General features: G+C 43.0%; 1 protein-coding gene across 1 annotated transcript in view; it reads left to right on the forward strand.

Annotated features, from left to right (window-relative positions):
• The window catches only part of IGFN1 (immunoglobulin-like and fibronectin type III domain containing 1), a 63088-nt gene extending 52018 nt beyond the window's left edge, over positions 1 to 11070 (forward strand). The window contains exons 20-24 of the mRNA XM_015408308.1: positions 1444 to 1532; positions 4360 to 4555; positions 6389 to 6688; positions 7272 to 7598; positions 8872 to 11070. Of these exons, the coding sequence (XP_015263794.1) occupies positions 1444 to 1532; positions 4360 to 4555; positions 6389 to 6688; positions 7272 to 7598; positions 8872 to 8885 (926 nt within the window). The 3' untranslated portion in view covers positions 8886 to 11070. The remainder of the gene's footprint in view (positions 1 to 1443; positions 1533 to 4359; positions 4556 to 6388; positions 6689 to 7271; positions 7599 to 8871) is intronic.
• The last annotated feature ends 12677 nt before the right edge of the window (positions 11071 to 23747 follow it).

Below are 23747 nucleotides of genomic sequence, written 5' to 3' on the forward strand. Positions count from 1 at the left end.
CCCCAATCACTACCCTCCTCCCATGAACAGGATTGGGGGGGGGGGGTGGGCTGTCAGCCCCAATCACTACCCTCCTCCCATGAACAGGATTGGGGGGGGGGGTTGGGCTGCTGCAAGAGGGGGGGCACAAGACAGTCATGCTCTGTAGGTAGAAATCATTTTGTCTGTGAAAACACTATTCTTGATCCAAACTTCTTCATCTATAAAAGACAGCCACTTAAGAAATACCATATTTTTGTGAAAAATCCACCCTTACTGTTGTTTCTCTTAATAGTACTATTACTAACTTTAGTGGTATATCTACACATGTATTTATTGCCAATGTTGTGCTAGTTGTTGATTCACAACACAGGTATGACATGCCCACTGCCTATGAGTGGGTATTGGTGCACAGAGGTAAGAGGTTGTAGACAGTTAAGTAATGAGGATAACCGTCAACTTGCAATGGAGGAAGAGTGGTTCCAGAAAGGATTTGTTCAAAGATGGAGGTTTTTAACAATAAGAATGAAAACCTGAAGTGATGAAGGAAAGCCAGGTGTCAAAAGACAGCGCTGTATTCGAAATAGCAAAGTGGGGAGTGATAGTTCTCATTGACACAAGGAAAGACTGAAGATGTATACTTGAGACAGTATTGTTCAAATTTCAAATTTTATGGCTGTCCTTTTCCACTTGAGGAAGGCATGTCTCCAGCAGAAGCAGGGGAGAAGCAATATTTGGTGATCATCCTTCCCCTGCAGAATCCCACTTCACTCCCCCACTGCTCCCTGGGATTCACTGACCTCTGGGGCATGATTTCAAAGAGCGTAGCAGGTTGCAGTTGGAAGGGGAAAATAATTCCATTTTATCCAGCAGAGCTCTGCTTACTCTAGATAGGGTCCACCCCTTACAGCTGTAGTTTCAATTGCAGATCGTAGGAAAAGGTACAGAGCATTGTTCCAATATGCTGCAAATCTGGATGTGCCTTATATGCAGGGATTTTTTTGTCATAGTAAATGATGGCTTGGATCCAAAAGTGCTGCTCTGCCAGTGTAACAGTACTTACACAGATGGAATGGCACTTCCATTGGTGGAAGAAAGGCAATTATGGCCTACTCCATCCCACCTTGGGCCCTAATTCACTCTCCACACCAATTGTGAGGGTCCCATCTTGAGGGGCAGAAGTTCACAGGGCTCAGTGGGATGCAGTAGGAGGGGAAGAAGGTAGGAAAGTCCTGTTCTGCACTCACTCTGTCAATCTCCCCATCCCTATCCCGCCTTCTATATATAAATCAAAAGCATAAGGTAATAAATTGTCAGATTATTTACAGAATATGATCAAGCAGTTGTGAATACTGTACTGTTGTGGAAACATTTCCAGTGGTTGGTATCTCTAGGGATTCACTATATTTTCAAAATGTCTTTCAGTCTACATCATAAAACAATTTGGTTTTTTTTTTATTTTAGTCCGCCCCAGGCTCCTAATAAATGACACTGTGAAAAGCTTCATGATTGTCAAAGCTGGGGATACCATTCGTGTGCGCATTCCCTTTGAAGTAAGTATAGCTCATTGTTGAGAACAATGAAAGTCAAATTCCTGCTTTCTTGCTTTGTTCTACAGACGGTGGCTAACTGTTATAGTCCTTTTATGTATCGCTTTGCATTCACTAAAGTGATGCCAGTGAAAATACCCTCCATACCTGTAAATGAGCCCCACCCCAACTCTAGTATATTGAACCACATCCTGCATTAAAAATGTGATCCCAAGCATACTTACTAGGAAGGGAGTCCAGTCTTAAGTCACTGGAACTTGCTTCCAGCTAAACAAGGCAGTTATGATGATCTTTCAAAGCAATTCCTGTCCTGCATTCAGTGGAAGCAATGCAGTTGATGTAAAAGTGTCCTTTATTTAACAGTCTTTGATAACTGACACCTGTTGCTCTGAATTAGTGCATCAAAATCTGGAGTCAACATCTGTGCTGTAGCAACCTTGAGTATGCTGTTTAGGTGTGTATCTGTAAGCTGAGAATGTACTTTTGATTTACTGACATTTATTACAGAAAACAGCTGTTCACAGACATGTGTTGTCCCAAACAGAGACAGAATTTTAGAAGCAAAAGCCTTAAATTGGGAGTAATTCAGACCCAAAAATTGGCAAAATTTACTAATACCAACTTCAGAAAGTACAGCATCACACTGCGCCCCCACCTACCTGCGATTTGTGGCATCCTTTCATTGGTAGGTGGGGAGCAGTATGAATGTCCCATTTTGCTGACTGTACTGACTCACAATGTGTAATCCACCTTAAGTACACCTCCCACCATAGAGAAACTTTTCCTTTCCACCCCGCCCCCTGGGTACAAGTAATCCCAGAGGTCCTCTTCCCTCTGAAAATACACTTCCCCACTATACTAGATCAGCATTTTTTTCTCTCTGCAACCCTGGAAGCATTTTTGTGTGTGAAGGAGGGTTTCTTCTCCACTTAGATAGGTCCACTCCAAAACATACACATATAGGCTGAGTTCAGACTGGCAGTTTGAAGCGCGAGGGATTTGTGGCAAAAAAGACCCAGAACAACTTGTTCCGGGTATTCCTGGTCACACTGCACCGACTGATGCGGGAGCATACCAGGGAGGAGGCGCAAGGGAGCGTTCGCACTGTTGGCTCACCCCTGGCGGAGGAGCGGCTGTAAGGTGCGGCTTTCTTTTTGATAATCCGAAGATATGCGCTTATGCGCATCAGCAATTGTGGCTTTTGGCATTCACACTTCCGGGAAGCAATTTCTGTCCTGCATTCAGTGGTTTGCTACCGCTTTCACCAGGTACTTTTTAAACTCGGGAGGGAAGTGTTACAAGACACTTCTGAGCTCTGTTACAAGACCAGCTGAGCTCTGAGCAAGAGCAGGAGAGAGAGCTGTGAGAGAGGTGAGTGGGTTTCTTTTACTTGATTTCAGCTGAGAGAATTCAGCTAAGGATATTTTGTGGGAAAACTGTGTTTAGCAGTGTGTGGAAGCACTTAGAGTTCTTGCAGAGTCCTGGCTGATTGAGTGTGGGAGAGGAACGGGCATTGTTTGACTGGGATTGCCTGTAATTGAGAGGAAGTGGAAGGGGCCCACTCTCCACTAAATCTCAAGTCTGCTCCCATTGACCACTCCTTTCCTTACATTTCAGTCCCACTTAGAGACCTGACCTTCCACAAAGACACACATTCAGCTCATGGTGCTGAGGTTCAAGCATGGAGACTAGCAACTGGGAGACCCAGGTTCATAAACCCCACTCTGCCATGGAAGTTGCTGGATGACTCTGGGCCAGTCACTCTTTCAGCCTATCGTACCCTGCACAGTTGTTGTGAGAAGAAAAACACAGATGGGGAGAACCATACTTGTAACTTGCTTTGGGTCCCCATTTGTGGAGACAAGCATGATACGGATGCCTAGGAAATAAAAATGATGCAACAAAATCTCATTAAGTCTTTAAGGTCACTCAAGACTCCTGTTTTATCTTAGCCTCCAACTACACAACTGCTCTTGCATTCCACCCCTTCAAACATAAACACTCAGCACGTTCCCTCACCCCAAAAGCTATATTTCTCTTCCCTTCCCATGGCTTTCCAAGCACAGTTCCCACCACATACCCCTAGTGTTCCCTCTAAGCTGAGTTAGTGTGAGCTAGCTCACAGTTTTTTAGCCTCCAGCTCACAGATTTTTGTCTTTGCTCAGGAAGGATAGCTCCAGAGCAAACTAATTTATGCAGTAGACAAATCGCACGCTCACAACTTTAATGCCATTGGCTCACAAAGTAGAATTTTTGCTCACAAGACTCAATAGCTTGGAGGGAACATTGCATACTCCATTGCACACACTTCAACCCTTCCCTTCCATGCCTCTGCCTCCAGTCCCTTATACCACTCCCCCCAAATATACTCTGGCATTCCCATTCCTACACTTCCCCTAATGCCCATTTCTGTCAGCAGCTCTCACCACCACCACCACCTTCACACTGACAGGGAGGTTGCAGCCCCCCCCACACACACACACCTCTGACAGGAAGAGGGCAGCAGCTGCACATACACAGCCTGTCCCAACCAAGAGAGAGAGGAAGGGGAGGATGGACCATTCAGCCAACTGACCTGACGCGGGTCTTTTTGCTGCTCTTGCTGTTGCTGACACCACCCTCCTCTTTCTTGTTCGCAGGCTGGATAACAGACCTGGATGGGCCGGTTCTGGTCCCTGGGCTGTATGTTTGACACCCCTGTCCTACATGGTACCATTGTCACTGTCTGTGAGAGGATTAGTTTTTGTGGCAAAATACATTTCCAGTCCTGAATCACTGTATGTGACTGTTAAAAACAGTGTAAGTTGATGGTGTATTTCTTTTTCAATAGGCTTCCCCGACTCCTGAAGCAATTTGGCTGAGAGATGGGTTTTCTCTTCCCCACAAAGCCACAACTGCTACCAGAGAAGGCCTGACCCAAGTCATAATACCAGGAGCTGAATATTCTGACAGTGGCCTTTATACCATCACCCTCCTAACGGAGTTTGGGAAGAAAGAGACTTTCAGCTTCCTAGTCCAAGTCATAGGTAACAAGCACATGTAGAGTTTACAACAGTGCATATACAACTTGCAAAACACATTCCCTCTTCTGGAAAATGGACTCAATAACATATTCCTGCTTACTTTACCTGGGCTAATCAGGTAGGAGCTGTGCAAGTTTACCCATTGTTCATAAAAGGGATAAAGCCTGTGGGGCAATTAAAGGTCATAAGTGAACATATTTAGCACTGCCAAAAAAGGAACATGGAGTGCATGCTGTGGCAAGCCTTTATGGACAACTGTCAGAAATGGAATGGGACACCCACCCCCATATATCGCAGACTGTCAGCCTCTTTGTTTACAGTTTACAGAAAGCAGTTGCACCAACTGTCAACACACATTTCTACCTGGGAGATGAAGAGAGTGAAAACTGGCTTATTTCCATTTGCAAACTCTGAGATAAGGTCTTCTTCCTTTAAAACAGTTTTATTTACCTTGCCTCAACCTTAAACCTCAGGGTATAAGTGGGCTACAAACCTTTGGAGTCAGTTGATTACCTAGTTTTTTAAGAAAGCAAACAATGAATAAATTAAACTAACAATTACATTGTTACATGTTGCTCCTGGTTAGAGATAATCTCAAAGCATGTTGTCAACAAGATGACACAGAAAGGCTGTGATCACACACAAACTAAATAATCCACTTCCAATCCACTTTTAGTGTACTTTCCAACTGGATTTTGCCAGTTCACACAGTAAAATCTATTTATTTGTATTTATTTATTTAATTTATATCCCGCCCTCCCCACCAAGGCTGGCTCAGGGTGGCTTACATAGAGATATAAAACAATTAAAACAAGAAGTAAATAAAATCAGAACAGTACAATTATATATATACTAGCAGTAAAGCCCGTTGTGAAAGCAATACAACGAGATCTAGAAAGAGGCTCTGGGGCAGTGCTCTGGCTTTGGGCAAACAGTGTCAATTCTTAAAATCAGGGCTGAGCAAGACAAGATGCTGGAGATTCATAATCCGGTTTCCAGCACACTTTTCATACATAAACAGCAGCTATGGAACAGCCCAGATTTGGATCACAAATAGAGGGGCTAACTGTTTTCATCTTGTCCCATTTTTCGAGCCTCAGGTACCACTGAGGAAAACATTTGGTCGACCAAAATACAAGTGAACATTAGTTCTGCAAGGGAGATTTGATGCTGGAAAAACAAAACCAGGAGTGGGGAGGGAATAATGCAAGTATGCCACAGCCCTAGTCCAAATTGGGGGCTCCTGTGGGTATGGCTTATAAAGGATTAATGTGCTGAAGATCCAGTCAAGGGATTTCCAATGTCTTTCCTAATTTGTGACTCTGATTCCAAAGACACATTTTTACTTTATTATTTCCACCAGGGGCTACCTTCTGTACTAGCAATTGTTTTTGCATTCTGTGAACATGAAATTTACTATTTAGTATACCTGTGCCTTTTGTGTTCCACGTACTATGATATGGTCCCTCTATATTTCAAAACATTTTTATCCTGCCTTTCTTGCCATAAACGGTGACTGAAGGAAGCCCACAAAACCAGCCAGAGCTAGTAACAAGAAGTCAAAACCATACACTTCACAGAATTTAAAATACCAGCAGCAGACTTGGCCTAATATCCATCAACATTTTGCCTGAAAAGGACAATCTTATATTGCCATAGGAACTGGACAAAAATAGGCACCCTCCTCTCTTCTTCTGGAAATCCATTCTGGAGAGCGAGCCCTGGTGGTGGCCAAATGAGTGGCTTTGAAAGAGGGCTCCCATCAGAGAAAATTCTGAGAGGACAGGTGGTACAATAATTCTAGCCATAGCACCTGATTTTTTTTTCATTTTGCAGATATCCCGGAATCCCCTGGTCCTATTCAGCTGGTTGAGAATGTCCCTGAGACAGTGACTCTGATTTGGGAGCCTTCGCCAACAGAGAAAAGAGAAAATACCCTCTATTACATGGTCATGAAACGTGATGCCAGCAAGGGATCATGGGAACTGGTGTCTGATCTGATTTACACAAACAAGTGTACCGTCTCCAATTTTGTCCCAGGCAGAGAATATTACTTCAGGGTTCTGGCAAAAAACTGCATGGGAATCAGCGACCCTTCTGAAACAGTACAGCCTTGGACCGTTCACAAAGCAAAGGGTAAATTTGTTCAGGGCAAAATTTCTGCTGCCCAAGTGGAGGCTATTAAGACTGTCATATAGTGTTCTGTTGGGTTCCTGAAACGAACGACAGTGAAGTGGTGGTGGTAGATTAGGCTGTGGAGGGAGGCACAAACAAGTTTGACATTAGATGTACAGGCGTATGCATTCTGGATGAAGACTAGTGCTAAAATAAAATGGGGTGGTTTTTTTGAAGTCTATGTTTAAAATGTTTTATGGAGACTAGGTACATTGTACCGACCATTGTAAGCCAAACTGAGCCTGTTCGTGGGGAGGGTGGGGTATAAATGTAGCTAACTAACTAAATAAATAAATAAATAGGCTATGAAGGGAAACCAGTGCTGGTTTGCTAACTGTCCCTGTTGTGAATGAAATAGTGTGCACCTGGTCATTCTCATTACAAATATTATGCTTCTAGGAGGACATGACATTACAGTGTTCTGAGGAAATATGTTTGCGTAAAGAGAAGTGATCCAAATAAATTCACAAAATATCCAAAGAACATTTGCTTAACTCTTAATTTAACTCTTTGTAACCTCATTTTATTTTTGTGCCTCTTACAGGTAAATTTGAAGTCAGGCTTCCAAGATATAAGGGAGTCAACCGATGCCAGCCTCCACGATTTCTTGTCCCACTGAAACCGCACATTGTGACTTTAGGATTTGATTGTCACATGAGCTGTGCGGTGACCGGATATCCAGTACCACAGATAACTTGGTACAAGGATGGCAAGAACCTCTCCCAAGATCCTTCCTTCTTCACCAAAAATGACTTTGGGGTCTGCTCCCTTGTGATCCCAGGAGTCATGCCATTAGATGAAGGAGAATACAGAGTGGTTGCCAACAATGCTCTAGGCCAGGCAGTCAGCAAAGCCTTTGTCACCATAAAAGGTAAAGACCAATGAGTGGGTAAGGTCTGGCATGCTTAACTCTTGTGGTCAGTACGTCAAACCAGTTAGCACTTGATCTCTGTTGATATGACTTCACACTGCACAGCCCTCTCTCCACCATGTTCAGTGGTAAATCAGCATACTTATTGAAGGGGTGGGTTTTCAAGCCTAGCATGTTAAGGAAAGTCCTAGCCAACGCTTTCTCTAAGCTGTGGAGTCTTGTGAGCAAAAAATCAACTTTGTGAGCTACCAGCATTCAAGTCTTGAGACTTTCTATTACAAGTCATGGTAGTTGGATCCAGGGGTCATTTCCTGCAGGAGCGCACAGGAGCAGAGCTCCAGCAGTAAAGAGCCCAGGGGGCGGGCACATGCAACAAGCCCCGCCCCCTGCTCCCAGCAGCCCTCAGTCAAAGCAACAAGCAGCCAGGTAAGCTGCAGAGCCCACCCCCAGGTCCAAAACAGTCCAGTGGCACCTTTAAGACTTTATCCAGGTACAAGCTCTCCCTCTGCGAGGACAGATCTGCATGCCCCTCCCCAATAGCTAGCAATCCAAAACAGTCCAGTGGAGCCTGAGCGGTGGGTGTTGCCTTCTGACACACTTCCGGTGATGTCCGGGGGTGTGGCATATGCAAATAAGTTGTGCTAATGAGTTATGCTAATGAGCTCCTGCACCTCTTTTTCTATGAAATGACCCTCGGTTGGATCAGAGCATTGTGTTGATTACATAATGTCATTTTAGTTCTGATCCCTTTTGTACATTCTTCTTTTGGGTGCTTATAGCGGCAGTTATGAAAATTACAACTCAATAACTCATGGAATAGACTTGAAAGTAGCATATTGTGGGCCCCCGTGCAATACTTGGTTGAGTCCTGTGTGCTGCACAGTGACAGTTTTCACCTTCCCTGTCTATTTTCCTTCTGAAACTGTGACTTTGTGGGTCAGTACATTGTGGGATCAAAGTAGAGAGCTGCAGTGAGAAGGGACAATCAGCAAAAATTGCCCTCTCTCTCTTCCATGAGAAGTGCCTACTGCAAGCAGAAAGGGCACTTAGGATCCAAACCATAGTGTTTGCCTTGGATGTCTTAATTCCACTGAGTGATGAGAATCTTTGTTAAATTAAACAATTTGTAGATTACATCTTCATCTGTTTGAAGTCAACAGGATCTGAATAATATATGTAATTCCTTTTCTGTATACATTTTTAATCATGCCATCCTGACATTCTCTCTCTCTCTCTCTCTTTCTCTCTCTCTCTCTCTCCTTCCTATGGTAAGCATCTACTTTTTAATATGGATTCCACTGTACCAGATTGGCATGGCCAGCTGTATGATAATGCTTTTGTGTAGGATGGACACAGCAACTGAAAGGTGCATATTTATGGTTGTCAGCATTTGTGGAAAAACAGCCTTAAGACTCTACTTGGTTCTGAGAGTGTGATCAAAGCAGCCCTCTTTGAAAACAGTTTTCAATTAAAAAACACAAAGGCTTTAAAAGAAAAACAATGCGTGCAATTCTACTCAATAAATTGTTTAAGGATTGAATGCTGTTGTCATCTCAGACTTCAATGGAAACATGTAATAGAAAGAGAGAACTATGGCTGGATGGAAGTCACAGCAAGAGAAGATGGTTTTGCAGTACGGAAGAATTGCTTGTTGTGTATGCACGGGGCTGCGGTATTTGTTTAAACAGAAAGATACCTTGTGAAGAGATACCTGAAGCTGTCCTAGCACAGTTTGGATTTGAAAAGTTTTGCCCCTTCCCATATGGATTCTCTTAGGATCTGTGATTTATGTATGTGCTGGGGTGCGGACTAAATTATTTTGATCTTGAATGCTAAGTCTTCCTGGAGATGTCTCAACCTTCAGCTGAGTCACATGACATAGTCTAAAGACATAGCAAGTTTGCTAAGGAGGCCTGTGTCTTGACACTGAGATGGGAGGCCTCCCAGGACACCACCTTGAATTCCATAAAAGGTGGGGATGAAAATGTAATAAATAACCTTGCTGAATTGCAATGCTGATTTAACAACAAATATTTGAGAGAATACTACCTATGAAATATCTTCAGTATTAGAGGCAGATTCTTAACTGAGACTAACTTTAGAACAGAAGTGACATTTTAAAGAAAGGGTGTGCTTTTGTGATTTGCAAGCATTTATCTTTGCAGCACGTAACAGGACTAAACTTTTTGTTGCTTGCTGAACAAAGCACTACATTCTGATGACTTCTAAAATGAGATCCACCTCCAAGACAAATTATCGGATGTATCTATTTTCTATGGATGCTTTAAAAAGATGGCTGTCTTTTTTTAAAAAAAGCTATTTAGTTGACAATCTCTTTAAATAAGATAGAAGTATGAAACAGACCCTACTCAGCAGCTCTGCAGGGTCTCGGAATGTCCCAACTATACCAACATCTAGAAAGGCTAGGGACTGAACCTGGAACCTTGCCTAGACAATGCATGTCCTATGGCCCCTCCCCCTGTCTGCACCCCAAATTGTTGCCATTCTTCAGGGTATAATTGCAGTGATTTTCATGGATTTTATTTGAAATAGGAGAATCCAGCTAAGTTGCACTGCATGAGTGATGGCTAAAATGAAAAATGTGTACGAGATGATGAATACACATGTGCACCATTCTAGAACTTCAGTGCTGAATGAGCTGCCAAACAATAGAGTTGGATCACGGAGAAAAGAGGTGGAGATCATTGAGGTCTCAGAATATTGCTCACTGGTTTACAAGATGCCAATGTTTCCAAAGGGTTTCTTTTTTTGCCTCAGTAACCTAGTGTACTACACTGTGTGGGTTAAAGAAACTGGCCATACGAGGCCCTTTAACTGGAGATGCAGAAGACTTGGGACAGACAAAATATGCACTGTATATCACAGAGCTATGGCCCCACTTAGTGAAACCTTGTGTGTGCACATCAGTGCTTCTTTGGTATTTGCCAGGCCTATTCAGGTTTTCACCAGGTAAACAGGTTCAAATGATTGTGGCATTTCAGCAGCTAAGGTTCACTGGCAGAGAAAAAAAATCCACACAATTTATACTTAGATGAATTAATGCTATGTATTCTCCTTCTTCAAAATGCAAGGCAAATACTACTTGAGATAAATCCCCAAGTTCTCCGCTAGAGGGACTTCTGTTGCACAGCAATAAATACAAGCTTTTTCCAAGGCCAGAAGCTGGAGTTCTAATGAAGCCTTCGCGGTCTTGATTTTGTATCTGTCATGTTAAAAAGTTGATGAGGCAGGGGAGTGGTTTTCTCCTGCTGTTTATTTGTTTCTTTTAAAAGAGGAAAAGGAGTAAGACGCATAAATTAATGAAAAGCTTCAGTAAAGGCATTATACATGCCAGTCCAGGCATAGACTGCTGCCCGATAAAGCTGAGAGAGTTGAAACAGCCCTATTCAATTTTTGTACTACTGGTGGTATCATCATTTTTGAATGTCAAAACTGTCTTCAATAAACTCCATGCGAGGGAAAAAAATCTGTGTTTGAAATGTGTTATTGCTGCATTAGGAAGAAAAAAATAAGGGAATTTGCATTCTTTTTCTAGTTTTATGTTCCCATTGTACTTAAATTATGCCGGTTTAGCAAATGTGCAAAGACTAAACATAGTAAGGGAGTTTGCAGAAGCAGTGAGAAATACACTTTAGGCAGAGTTGCTAACTTCCTGGTCATACCTGGAGAACTCCTGAAATTAGAACTGACTTCAGACTACAGAGATCAGTGTCCTGAAAATGGCTACTTTGGATGGTGGACTCTGTGGCATTATACCCCACTAAAAGGTTACCCTGAACCTTACCATCCCCATGGACTACTCCAGATCTCCAGGAAATCCCCAACCCAGGGTTGGCAACCTAACTCAAGGTGAATTTACACATCTTTCTACTGCATCAAAATTTGTGACTTTTTATGTGTACTGCCTCTAGTGCATATATCAGTGATAGGTTAAAACTCCCAAACCATTTTTGGTACACTTGTGTCTAAAGGACCATCTCCTCCTATATGTCCCTGTGCACCAACCACAGTCTTCAGGCTCCCACACAGTGGTTATTCCTCCACTTAAGGTAGCCCACTGGGCATTAACCGGAGCCCACAGGCGTTTTCCATTATAGCTCCCATTTTGTGGAATGGACTCCTTGAAGTTTGGGGGGGGGATCATCTTTAGAAATGTTCAGGAGGCACTACACTATTTTCCAGGCCTTTTAATAGCGTATAAAATGCAGGCACCTTTGGGGGGAGGGGAGTTATTTGGGATTTTGTGTAAATTTTAAATTGTGATGTTTTTAATTTAATTTGTAAGCTGCTGAGCCATGAAAAAAGCCAGGGTATAAATATTTAAGTTGATACATTTATAATTTTTCTCTGCAAACTTAAAAAAATGTTTTTTACAAGTGTTCTCAATTGGATTATAATGTTCAGGAAACATCACTTGAGCTCTGTAATGCACAACAGGCAGCAGCACATTGACTAAGCAATGGCAAAATGCTCCCTTTCCCTTCAGTGTATGTAATGTGTCATGATGCCCTGGCTCCTGACTAGATACTGGAACACAGTTGACTTGTTGAAGAGGAAAAAGTCTCCCCTCCCATCGAAAGGATTGCACAAAAAGTTTTTCTCTCTTTTCCCCCACTGTTTTTTTGTAAAGGCCACATTGATGTGAACTGTGCCCTGTCCTTGATGCATATGTGACTCTCTTGGGCTTTCAAGAAGATGATGGATTGACGAACTGCAGATAGGGATGGGCCATTGTACTGTAAAGTACAGTGCCTTTTTTAAAAGTCAGTTTCAGCCATCAAGAAAGAAGGACAGTTTCTCATTGAGATGAAGTACTTGAAGCAATCTGTCTATGTGCATGTGCCAATGACAGGTATTATCTGCCTGGGCTAATGAATGCCACATGTGTAAGTGCAAAAGTAGGACATCAGCTTGAAACACATCTCATTATTAATACAGAGCTCAAGTTGTAAGGATAAGTATTACAAGCAATGATCGTTTGCATGACCCGTGTAATCAACAGTCGTCATCAGCATCATTAGTACACACAGGCCCAGGCATGAAGATGCATTTTCTGCCATTTTGAATACTAAACATACTAATATATTGTTACTGAAACAGCTGTGGAGTGGTTTTTCAATGATGTGGTATTGGTCATTTCATTACTATCATTCATTAGATTTTTTTTTAATCCTGCCTTTCCTCCAAGGAGCTCAGGGTGGGCACCCATGGTCTCCTCCCCCATTTTATCCTTGCAGCAACTCTGTGAGGTAGGCCTGAGGGGGAGAGACAGTGGCTGGCTCCAAGCCACCCAGGGCATTTCATCCCAGAGCAGGGATCTGCCCAAGTCTTCCCAGGCATAGTCTGACCCTCTAACTTTTATGGTACCCTGGCTATGATGTGCTTGTCAATAGAAATTATCCCTTCTCATGTGTACCATGTCTACCATACTTGTGTGAAACTGTGAGTGGTGATGTGGGTGAGGTGTGACTCATCTAAGCAGGTTTAGTGCTATCCCCCAGCCAGCCTCCTGGGGCAGCAGCGACCATAAATGAGAATGTGGTGGCTTCTTGACAGGTGCTCTATTTTTCCCGAAGGCAAGAGAAAAGACATCCTTAGCCTTTGCTTATTTGCTTGTTAACTCATTTAATTAAATGGCAATTTAGCAATACCTTGACTAGTAACGAGACCAAAACAAACATCCAAACCAAAACCAACCATTAGATTAAAAAACTGATTTTGGTCATTACAGACTTGCTTCATGCCCCATGTCAGAAGTGCAGTCGCACTCTGGCCAGATCTTTGCATGCCCCTCTGAACTTTCGGCTTGGAAGGCAAAGGCTCCACTTTGGTTCTGCATCCAGCTTGGCTGCTGAGAGGAGGACTGGAGGGAACCCCTCCCATGGCTGCCTCATCATACCAAACCTAATCTCTCTTTTACCCACCTCGCCCTGTCAGCTGTCAATGAGATCAACCATTGATCTTATTGCCTGGAAGAGTGCCATGCATTACTCCATAATGGAGACAGCTTATTTCTCATGCCATTCTGTTACTTCAGCGTCACTTGTTTCTTATCTCACTGAAAGGGTTCTAACAAAGGAACACATGGAAGAAGTAATGTCTAACCTGAAACCACCACAGGTGCAGGTGCAGGATGTGAGTGAATGTGGCAGCTAAAAAAATACATTTATAAGCAAGGTCGGGTGGGGGAGACAGGGAGTCGTTTTCAGGAAGAGCACTCTAATCAGAAGTAGTGGATACATTCATAACTGATACAACTGCATCCTTGTTGTGCTGAAAATAGAAAAGTTCTCCCAAAAGCTTATTTTATTAATTACACACACACCACCCCTAAGATCCATAATGTGGCTGCAGTGTAGAACTGTGCATTGAATAGAGCCCTGAGGTTTCAGATCCTCAAAATGTTTTGCACTGAGAGAAAACATTCTTTTGTCATTAAAGAAAAAACTAGTAAATAGAAAATCTAAGGTCCTGGCATTGCTTGAAAAGGAATGGGCTGGACTGTGCTGCTTCTGCTGGATGGAGTAGGTCACTGGGATAATGATTGGCTCCAGGCTCATTCTTACAATCACTATAAGGATTGCTAATGCTAATGGAAAAGAGTTTTTAGCATATCGATAACCTGCTTTGGACCACACAGCCTCACTGAATGGATCTGATAAGGGTTTTGAGTAGAAACTGGAAAAAAGGGGAGGGGGAGGAAACTCAACCCAAAATCAGCTGCAAACCAAGAGGGACAAGCTACAAACTATATTATACAAAAATACAAAATGTTTATTAGGGTGTACACATAACTAAAACATACAGTGGTTAAAAAAATAGTCTAAGTTTCAGACTTAAAAGGCTTGTACAACTAAGTTAGTTATTATACAAATACAATTGATGAGTAAAATCTTTTGACCTAAGGACCATACGTGTTTTGGCCCCTTCGGACCTTCCTCAGTGGTCAATATTCTTTGTATTACAATGACACACATCCAAAAATGTACATATTATATTTATATATATATATATATGACCAGATGTTGTTTTCTTATATGCTTTTGCATTTGCAATTGCTACAAGTTTGTATTGTAGGCCATAAAGCATAGGCCCTAAATATCAAAGGTAGTAGTCTAGGGTTAGGGTTAGAAACAACATATAAGAAAACAACATCTGGTCTCATATATATTTCTTATGTGTACATTTTTGAATGTGTGTCATTGTAATATAAAGAATATTGACCACTGAGGAAGGCCCAAAGGGGCCGAAACACATATGGTCCTTAGGTTAAAAGATTTTACCCATCAATTGTATTTGTATAACTAACTTGGTTGTACAAGCGTTTTCAGTCTGAAACTTAGACTATTTCTTTTAACCGCTATATATTTTAGTTATGTGTACACCCTAATAAACATTTTGTATTTTTGTATAATATAGTTTTTAGCTTGACCTTTAGGGTTCTGTTAGCTTTATTTCTGTTCTACTTGGAATTCCTTATCCACTTGACAGAAAACAGGCATACAGGCTACACTGGAGGGTATGCAAGGACAGAATTGGGCAAGGGGGATCATGAACTGGGTTTCGTTATTTCTGTTGTGATGGAGAGGATTTTCAGTACATTTGTAGACCAAGCCAAAAACTAAATGCTCAGAAGTAAAGCTCATTGCATTCAAGGGGCTTGTACCTGGCTAAGGATAAATAGGACTGCAGCCTTAGAGACAAAACTAGGGACCTGCTGATCATCAGGCCTACAGTTTTCCCCACTACTCTGCTGAATTTTCCATTCTTCCTAATGAATCCTCCACCCAACCTGCATGCTCTTGTTTCTTCCATCTGTGCAATGCTGCTCTTGTGCTAAATAGAACCTGCTTCAGGTGCAACTCCCTGTTCTCCTTCCCACCTTTGATCTCATAGACCAAACTACTCTACTTGGTGGGAATGCATTGCCTTTTCATCTGGCCACTTCACAAACATCTAATTAAGCTTAGTGCCAATCCTCTGAAATAGGAGCAGAGTTGCATCAGAAGACTCCCCAGTGGCTGCCACGTGAGTTCTTTCAGGACATACTCAACAAGGCAAGAGGAAGCCAGTTGCAATGTCAAGTGTGTAATGCTTCTCTATACAGACCTGAGTTTGGGTGGGGAAAGAAATCCTCAGTGCTCAGTTCTCAGAGCAATAGTGTATCTTGACTGCTGCCCTAACAATGTTGTGAGCTATGATGTCTACCAGGCCTGTTCAAGAAGTAAAATGAGCCCTATCTGGGTGCTTTCCAGACCCCTCCAAGAGGCATGGCCCCACAGCAAGACCAAATTCCTGGGAGAACAAAAGTTATTGCTCTCTTGGCATTCATGCCAGCATTCCAGCTCTGCAACTGGGTGTTGGCTTGTCTCATTATTGCAAACCCAGCCTTGTTCCTTGGCCCTCTCCACACCTTTCAGTCTGCCGCTGCCTTGGTTTCTAAATATGGCTTGAAAAAGCCTCACAACCAAAGTTAATAAAAGTCCAATAAGAAATAAACCTGGGACTTAAAACTGAACTTAAATCCTTTCATCAGTGTTTTCATTTTGGAATTCTCATTTGTTTTTGTGTATTTTCCAGCCAAATAATCCCCAATTTAACATGAAACTGAAAGAACGAATGAAGAATTTTAGGAAGTGTGCAGAACAAGACTGCCGTTTCTTTAATTCTAACAAATAAAATGGGCTTGCAGTGCCTCCTGAGGAAGCATCTTCTCCGCTACCCCGTTCGACAAAGTAGGACCCACAGTGGAAAAGGCATGGGCATCTAGTTGATGCCCATCAGGCTACATTAAGTGGCAGAACAGCCAATAGGTGGCAGCCTGAGGACTGTAGTTGGCACATGGGGACATATGAGAGGAGAAGGTCCTTTAGATCTGTTGGTCTCGGATACACGGTCATAAATGACCCTTTGAATTGGACTTGGAAACACACTGGCAACCAGTGCAGCTGTTTTAAGATAGATGACATATGTTCCTATAAACAAGCCTCTGACAGCAATCAAGCTGCCACATTCTGAACCAGATGAAGTTTCCAGGTTGTCTTCAAGGGCAGTCCAACTTAGAACACATTACAGTAGTCCAACTGTTACAAAAGCATAGATCAGCATGGTCAGATTAGTATGCATGCATGAATAGAAAATACAGCAGTGCAGTACTATGTAGAGCAGTATGTACTCTGGGGTGGAATTGAAAAAGGGTGGAAATTAACAGGGGGATTCTTAGAGACCTAAGCTGATGCGAAAAGAAGATACTACGGCCAATAAACCTTCTGTAAATTTGACTGCCAAACACCTAATTGTTCAGAATAACAAATAATGAGTAAATAGTTGCTCTGACCTTTGTAGAAGGCCTGCAGAGATGAGCTGGTGGCTACATCGTGCCAGTGTGTGTAGGCACATGACATGGGAGGCAGGCAAGTGAGGGTTTATTTAAAGTGCCTGCATAGTGACGTTGGACTTTTTCCTGATCCATCTTCAGCACAGCAAGGCTGCTTATTGTATCTTGTCTTAGATCAAGAATGAAATAAACAGGGGTGTAGTGCTACCTTAGTTTTATTCCACACAAGCCTAGGCTGGAATAGAAGTCAGTCTTTAAGATGCAACAAGATTCCGGTTTATTTTTGCTGCAAACACGACTACCCTTCTGGCATTAGAACAAAGATGGCATTATTTCTGCCAGATCTGTCCGTATTAGTTACCTGTAGTCTGCCTTCCTGGCCCCTGTAACAGAGTTCATGGCACCAAATTGGCAATGGAAAGGGGAAATGTACCTTTAAATAGAAGTATTAGGAAAAGAGACTGCTGATGTGCTGGTTGTTTATGCACCCTACGGACTGCTCGAAGTGCACTGATCCCACTAGTTCATCATAGTGAGCAACAACCAGCAGAGAGAGATCAGGTTAGTACTCATGAGATTGTGGGTAATGGAGAGCACAAGCCATTTGCAAACTGCAGAACCTGGACATGCCCACACTGAGTGGGAACAGAACCCTCGGACTGATTTCACAAAAGAGCTGCGTCGCGGTCACGCCTCCCTTTGCCTTGCTTCTATTGGTCAATTTCCCACTCGAAGCCCGCTTGGTTGCATTTTGACCCATGGCTTTGCCCGATTTGGCCCGCTTGGCCGCATTCATGGCTTTGCCCAATTTTCCCCATGGTTTCGTGATCCTCAAAAAACAGGATCACAAAAACGTGGGGAAAATTGGACAAAGCCGACGGTCAAAATGTGGCCGCACAGCTTTGAGTGGGAAATTGACCAATAGAATCGGGGCAAAGGGAGGCACGACCGCGCTGCAGCTCTTGTGTGAAATCGGTCTCGGTGTTTACAAGGCTTGAGAAACCAAAGGTCTCTTTCCTTCCAATACTTAATTGCTGCAAATTGTTTTGTGCCACACTGAAGTATCAAACAGCCAAGAGGTGCTAAGGCTGGAAATCTGCAAACCATCATTAACAGATGCAGCACACAAATGCCTTTGAAAACCTTGTTTTACATTGTAAACCAACTAGCAAGTCTTTCATTCCCAGACAATACCTCATTCCCATCCTAGCTCTCCCACACCTGAAAAGTATTCAACTTTTATGGCTCAAGCCTCACCCAGGTTTTATACATTTCCTGGGAATGGTAGCTTAACTTGCTTCCCCATTCCATTATAAAAAGGGTTCATGGAAACCACTGCCTTTTGTAGGAACAGAGTTGCCAACTAGAATGCCAGTTTATAAACCATTTCTGACATGGCTCAGGATTTGGAGTGTTTTTAGACACTGTATGATTTTGTCTCCTCATACAACTGCTCCTTATTCTCACTTTGTAGTAACGCTATTGATCCAAACTGAAGTCAATTACTTAGCACAGAAGAAATCTGTCCCTCAGCCTTTTGAAATTCTGTTTTCTAAACTGCCCCCAAACTGTCTCTTATTTCAGTTGTGCACCTTGAAGCACTGCTCTGGTGGACAAAAATGGTCAGTTTTTGATGACATGAAGTACTAAAATACCCTTTCTTGCCTGCCTGAGTCTGGTACTGGATTGGGTTCTCTATGCTTAACTGCTTCTGTGCTTTTAGAAGACTGGTGGCTCTATACTGGATTGTTCCTTCCATTAAGCAACCTGTGGAAAGGACTGGGGTCTTCCTGATGTGATGACCAAGAACTTGGGAAAGACTGTACTGTAAAAACGATATATGAATGATTCAAAACTGAATATTTAGCTCAAATGATGTACGTAGTGTGCTGCTCATAAATTGTTAATGAGGCAGCTGCACTTTAAGACAAAAGGTAGAACAAAGGCTGCGTTGCTTATTCTTTTATTGCCAGCAAGAATGGCATCTTCCTCCTTGGTAATGGACTATAGAGTTCATATAAAACCTTCCATGCTCTTCTCAAATGCTTGAAAACTGTTGGTGTTAGTCAAGTGGTGTGTTGGGACTGAGAGTCAGCATGGTATAGTGGTTAAGGTGCCAGATAGGATCTGAGAAGCCCAAGTGCAAATCCCAATTCTGCCATGGAGGCTTGCTATGTGACCTTGGGCCAGTCACACACTCCCAGCCTCCTACACCGTTCCTCATTGTTGTGAAGATTAAACAGAGGAGAGGAGTATGATGTAAGCTACTTTGGGTCTCCATTGTGGAGAAAAGTGGGATATAAAATAAATAAATAAATACTCCAGAAGGCATACTGTTGAACATGCTTTCTATGGGCCATTTTTTTTGAAGAGTGTACATGTTTTCCTCAGAAGAAGAGGACCAGTGTGAAAGTCCACAACTGCAGAGACAGTCAGAAGTATATAAGAACTGGACCACTAAGTTAAAGAGTTAGATTGGACCAATGGCCCAACTCTCAGCATTAGCGACCAAACAGAAGATGCCTCAGGGAGGTTGATAGGAATGTTATAATAGTAATGATGTCTATTGTTGATCATAGGCCAGGTCAGATAACGCGGGGGGGGGGGGGGGCAGGGCGTTTTGCTTGCACAGTCACATTCTGATCCACCATTAGGCGATCAGATGCGATGGCGGCACACCGGGGCTTCCTCCATCAGCGCGCGCAGCAAAGAGGACGACCCGGGGGAATAGCCACGCGCCAGGAGTCTGTATGCAGCCCGTGGCAAACCATTTGCCAGTAGGTTGTTGCAGGTACCTTTTAAATGTGCATCTTCAGCGGCATGCCACGAGTTGGCCACGGGTGCGCTACGCCTCCCAGATGTTCCGGTGTGATCGCGCCCAGAAAATCTGCCTGACTATCGTGCCTTCCACGTGTGAACAGGGCCATACTGCCTCAGAAAATGAAGGGTACATTGTTTAGCTATTGTCTTGGTTAATTGCTGCCAATTGATCTACATATAGTCACCTTACCTTGAAACAAAAGCCTACTTATCCTTTAGTATTGACTTAAAAATTGATTAAGTACAGTGCTATAACAACCACACAATTAGTTTAGAAACAGATAAGGAAAGATGCCCTGACTACTAAAGCTTTTCTTCACCAAAAGAGATGACCATCATTTGAGTTAACTTTTATTGGTACCTTCTCTCCTTTTGCTATATTTGGTATCCTGCTCCCCTGTGTTTGACTGAAAAGTACTGAGACTTACTAGTGATTTCAGCTCTCATACTTTTATTTCAGTGAAGAACAAGACAAACTTCCCGGCTCGCAGGCCGGCTTATATGTGCAATAAACCCCACACCCAACCCCCCCCACACACTCATGATAGGCTATAACAGTTGCTGAGAGTTACATAGGCTGACGGACGGGGGCCTAGCCCTCTGAGTGGCGCGGGCTAGCATACGCTTGGGCCATTGTCTCTGGAAGTGAAGCTCAGGCGCTTTGCATGACCTTGAGGAGACCTAGCCTCGCACGTGGTCAGAGATGGATACATTACATTGACTCTTTGTGATAGCATGTTAATTGGTCCCTGAGATCTCCCCAGATCTTCTGTCTGTATCTGAGTTAAAAAAAAAGGAAGGGTACTAGATACCTGTGCAAGAATGATACACAGATACCAAATTTAGGAAGATTTCGGTGTGACAAAATCACTTCATCACACAGTTTCAAAAGTTTTAAATGCAGGTTTTAGCTATAACACACCCAGATCTGACCTGAGCCAAATTTTGATGACAAGAGAGGCGGTCCTATGACTAATGGACAAATTAAAAACTGACAAATCACCAGGCCCAGATGGCATACATCCAAGAGTTCTGAAAGAACTCAGATGTGAATTTGTGCATCTCCTGACAAAAATATGCAGTCTTTCATTAAAATCTGCCTCCATTCCCAAGGACTGGAAGGTAGCTAATGTAACCCACATCTTTAAAAATGGTTCCAGAGGAGATCTAGGAAATTACAGGCCAGTGAGTCTAATGTCAATACTGGGTAAGTTGGTGGACTCTGTTATTAAAAATAGAATTGGTAAACACATTGGTGAACAAAAACTTTTGAGGAAGAATCAGCATGAATTCTGTAAGGGAAGGTTTTGTCTCACTAACCTTTTAGAGTTAGAGTGAGGGGGTGAACAAGCATGTCGACAAGGGTGACCCAGTAAATGCTAGACTTCCAGAAAGCTTTTAATAAAGTTCCTCATCAAAGACTCCTAAGTAAACTCAGCAGTTATGGGATAAGAGAACAAGTCCTCTTGTGGATTAAAAACTGGTTAATTAACAGGAAACAGAGAGTGAGTATAAAAGGGCAGTTTTCACAGTGGAAGGTGGTAAGCAGTGGGGTACTGCAGGGCTTGTTAATAGGTCTGGTGCTTTTTAACTTGTTCATTAATGATTTGGAGTTGGGAGTAAGCAGTGATGTGGCAAAGTTTGCGGATGACACTAAGTTGTTTAGGGCCAGGAGAACCAGAGAGAACTGTGAGGCGCTCCAGAGGGATCTGTTGAGGCTGGGCGAGTGGGTGTCAATGTAGCAAATTAGGTTCAACGTGGGCAAGTGCAAAGTAATACACATTGAAGCAAAAAATCCTAACTAAAAATACACACTGATGGGGTCCAAACTGGTGGTAACTGACCAGGAGAAAGACCTTAGAGTCATGGTAGGTAACTCACTCAAAATGTCGACTCAGTGTATAACTGGAACAAAAAGGGCAAATGCTATGCTGGGGGTTATTAGGAAGGGAATTGAAAACAAATCAGCCAACATCATAATGCCCCTGTAAAAATCTATGGTGCAGCCTCGTTTTGAATACTGTGCACAGTTGTGGTCACTGCACCTCAAAAAAGATATTATAGTATTGGAAGAGGTGCAAAAAAGGCCAACCAAAATGATTAAGGAGATAGACCACATTCCCTATGAAGAAAAGTTAAAGAAGTTAGAGCTCTTTAGAAGTACTTCCTTTTATCCGTTCTAACCCGACCATTCTTCAACAATTTCATTGAGTGCCCAAGAGTTCTTGTATTGTGAGAAAGGGAGAAAAGTACCTCTTTCTCTACCTGCTCTATCCCATGCATAATCTTATAAACCTCAATCATGTCTCCCCTCAGTTGTCGTTTCTCCAAGCTAAAGAGCCCTAAGCGCCTTAACCTTTCCTCATAGGGAAAGTGTTCCAACCCTTTTATCATTCGAGTTGCCCTTTTCTGCACTTTTTCCAAAGCTATAATATCCTTTTTAAGGTGTGGTGACCAGAGCTGCACACAGTATGCCAAATGAGGTCGCACCATTGATTTATATAGGGGCATTATGATATTGGCTGATCTGTTTTCAATACCCTTCTTAATAATCCCCAGCATAGCATTGGCCTTTTTTATTGCAGTCACACACTGTCTCAACGTTTTCAGTGAGTTATCTACTACAACTCCAAGATCTCTCTCTTGATCAGTCTCTGCCAGTTCAGACCCCATCAATGTGTATTTATATTTAGGATTTTTGGCTCCAATGTGCATCACCTTGCACTTGGCCACATTGAACCCCATTTGCCATGTTGACGTCCACTTGCCCATCCTTGACAGATCCCTTTGGAGTGCCTCACAATCCTCACTGGTTTTCACCACCCTGAAAAACTTCGTATCATCCGCAAATTTAGCCACTTCACTGCTTACTCCCAACTCCAAATCATTAATGAACAAGTTAAAAATGTGACATTTGTTCTAGGAATTCTAATGGAGAAGACTGTAGTGTAAGAAATGAAGTGAGACATATGTATTTTTTTTTCTCTTCCAAAGGACTTCTCTGTACACCACATTGGTGGTTCTGCCCTCAGGGGCTAAGATCACCAGGCTGCTTGATGAGCTCACTCTGGAGCAAGCCACATAGAACTGTCCATTTAAGAAGCAGTTGTCTGTTAAGTCAACTCCTGGATTGTTTTGCTCATATGGAGACTGTGTTGTTCTGAGCACCTCAGGGTGATCTTGGTGGTACTTGACCTGTACAGTTCAGTGCACTGCAGAAGTACTATGTGCAAATGTCTTTGCCGCATTCCTAAGTTGCCTCCTCCTTGTAGTGTTGGTGTATCTGGCTCAACATTTGGGGTCAGTAAGAGGTGAGAGGTGTGAGGGGGAGTTGGTGTGAGGGAGTGGTGATGTGGTGGACATTTCCTCAGGTTCACGAGGGAGGCATGCATTGAAATGGCTCCTAGAAATGTCCTTTACTATCTCCCCATAAATATTCATACTCTGGCCCTGCTCCTACACCTGACAGACACTGGCCTGTCTGGTGTTGGGAGGGATTGTATTTAAAGGCATCGGAGAGGCTGGGACAGCTGCCTGCCCAGTGTAGGACGGGGAGGGGGGATGAGTATTAGAAGCCACTGTGGAGGCAGGGCTGGCAGGATCACTAAGGCATTACTGGTGGGGCAGGCTCGCTCGTGGCTTTAAGCACCCTTCAACCAGACAGACAACCACCTGTTAGGTGTAGGAGGTGGGGGGAGTGGGTTGGAAGCCAGCCTTGAGAAAGGCAGATAACAGACAGCTGCGTGAACACACACACATTCCTTAGTTCATGTCTCATGACTACGATGCTGTAATGTATAAAAAGGTGGGAGGGAAAAGAGGGGGGGATTTTTTCAATAAATACGGCTGCTGCGTGAGAGGAGGGAGTTCGTTCGTTCCTGCCTTCATTCAGTCATCTTTCTGCAGAAGCTGTTTGTCTTGTGTCATCTTTGTATCGCCTGCACCCCCACACCCTAACGAGCAGCACCACA

The sequence above is a fragment of the Gekko japonicus genome, unplaced genomic scaffold (genome assembly GCF_001447785.1).
Source record: "Gekko japonicus isolate JY-2015 unplaced genomic scaffold, Gekko_japonicus_V1.1 scaffold421, whole genome shotgun sequence".
NCBI classification, from domain to species: Eukaryota; Metazoa; Chordata; class Lepidosauria; order Squamata; family Gekkonidae; genus Gekko; species Gekko japonicus.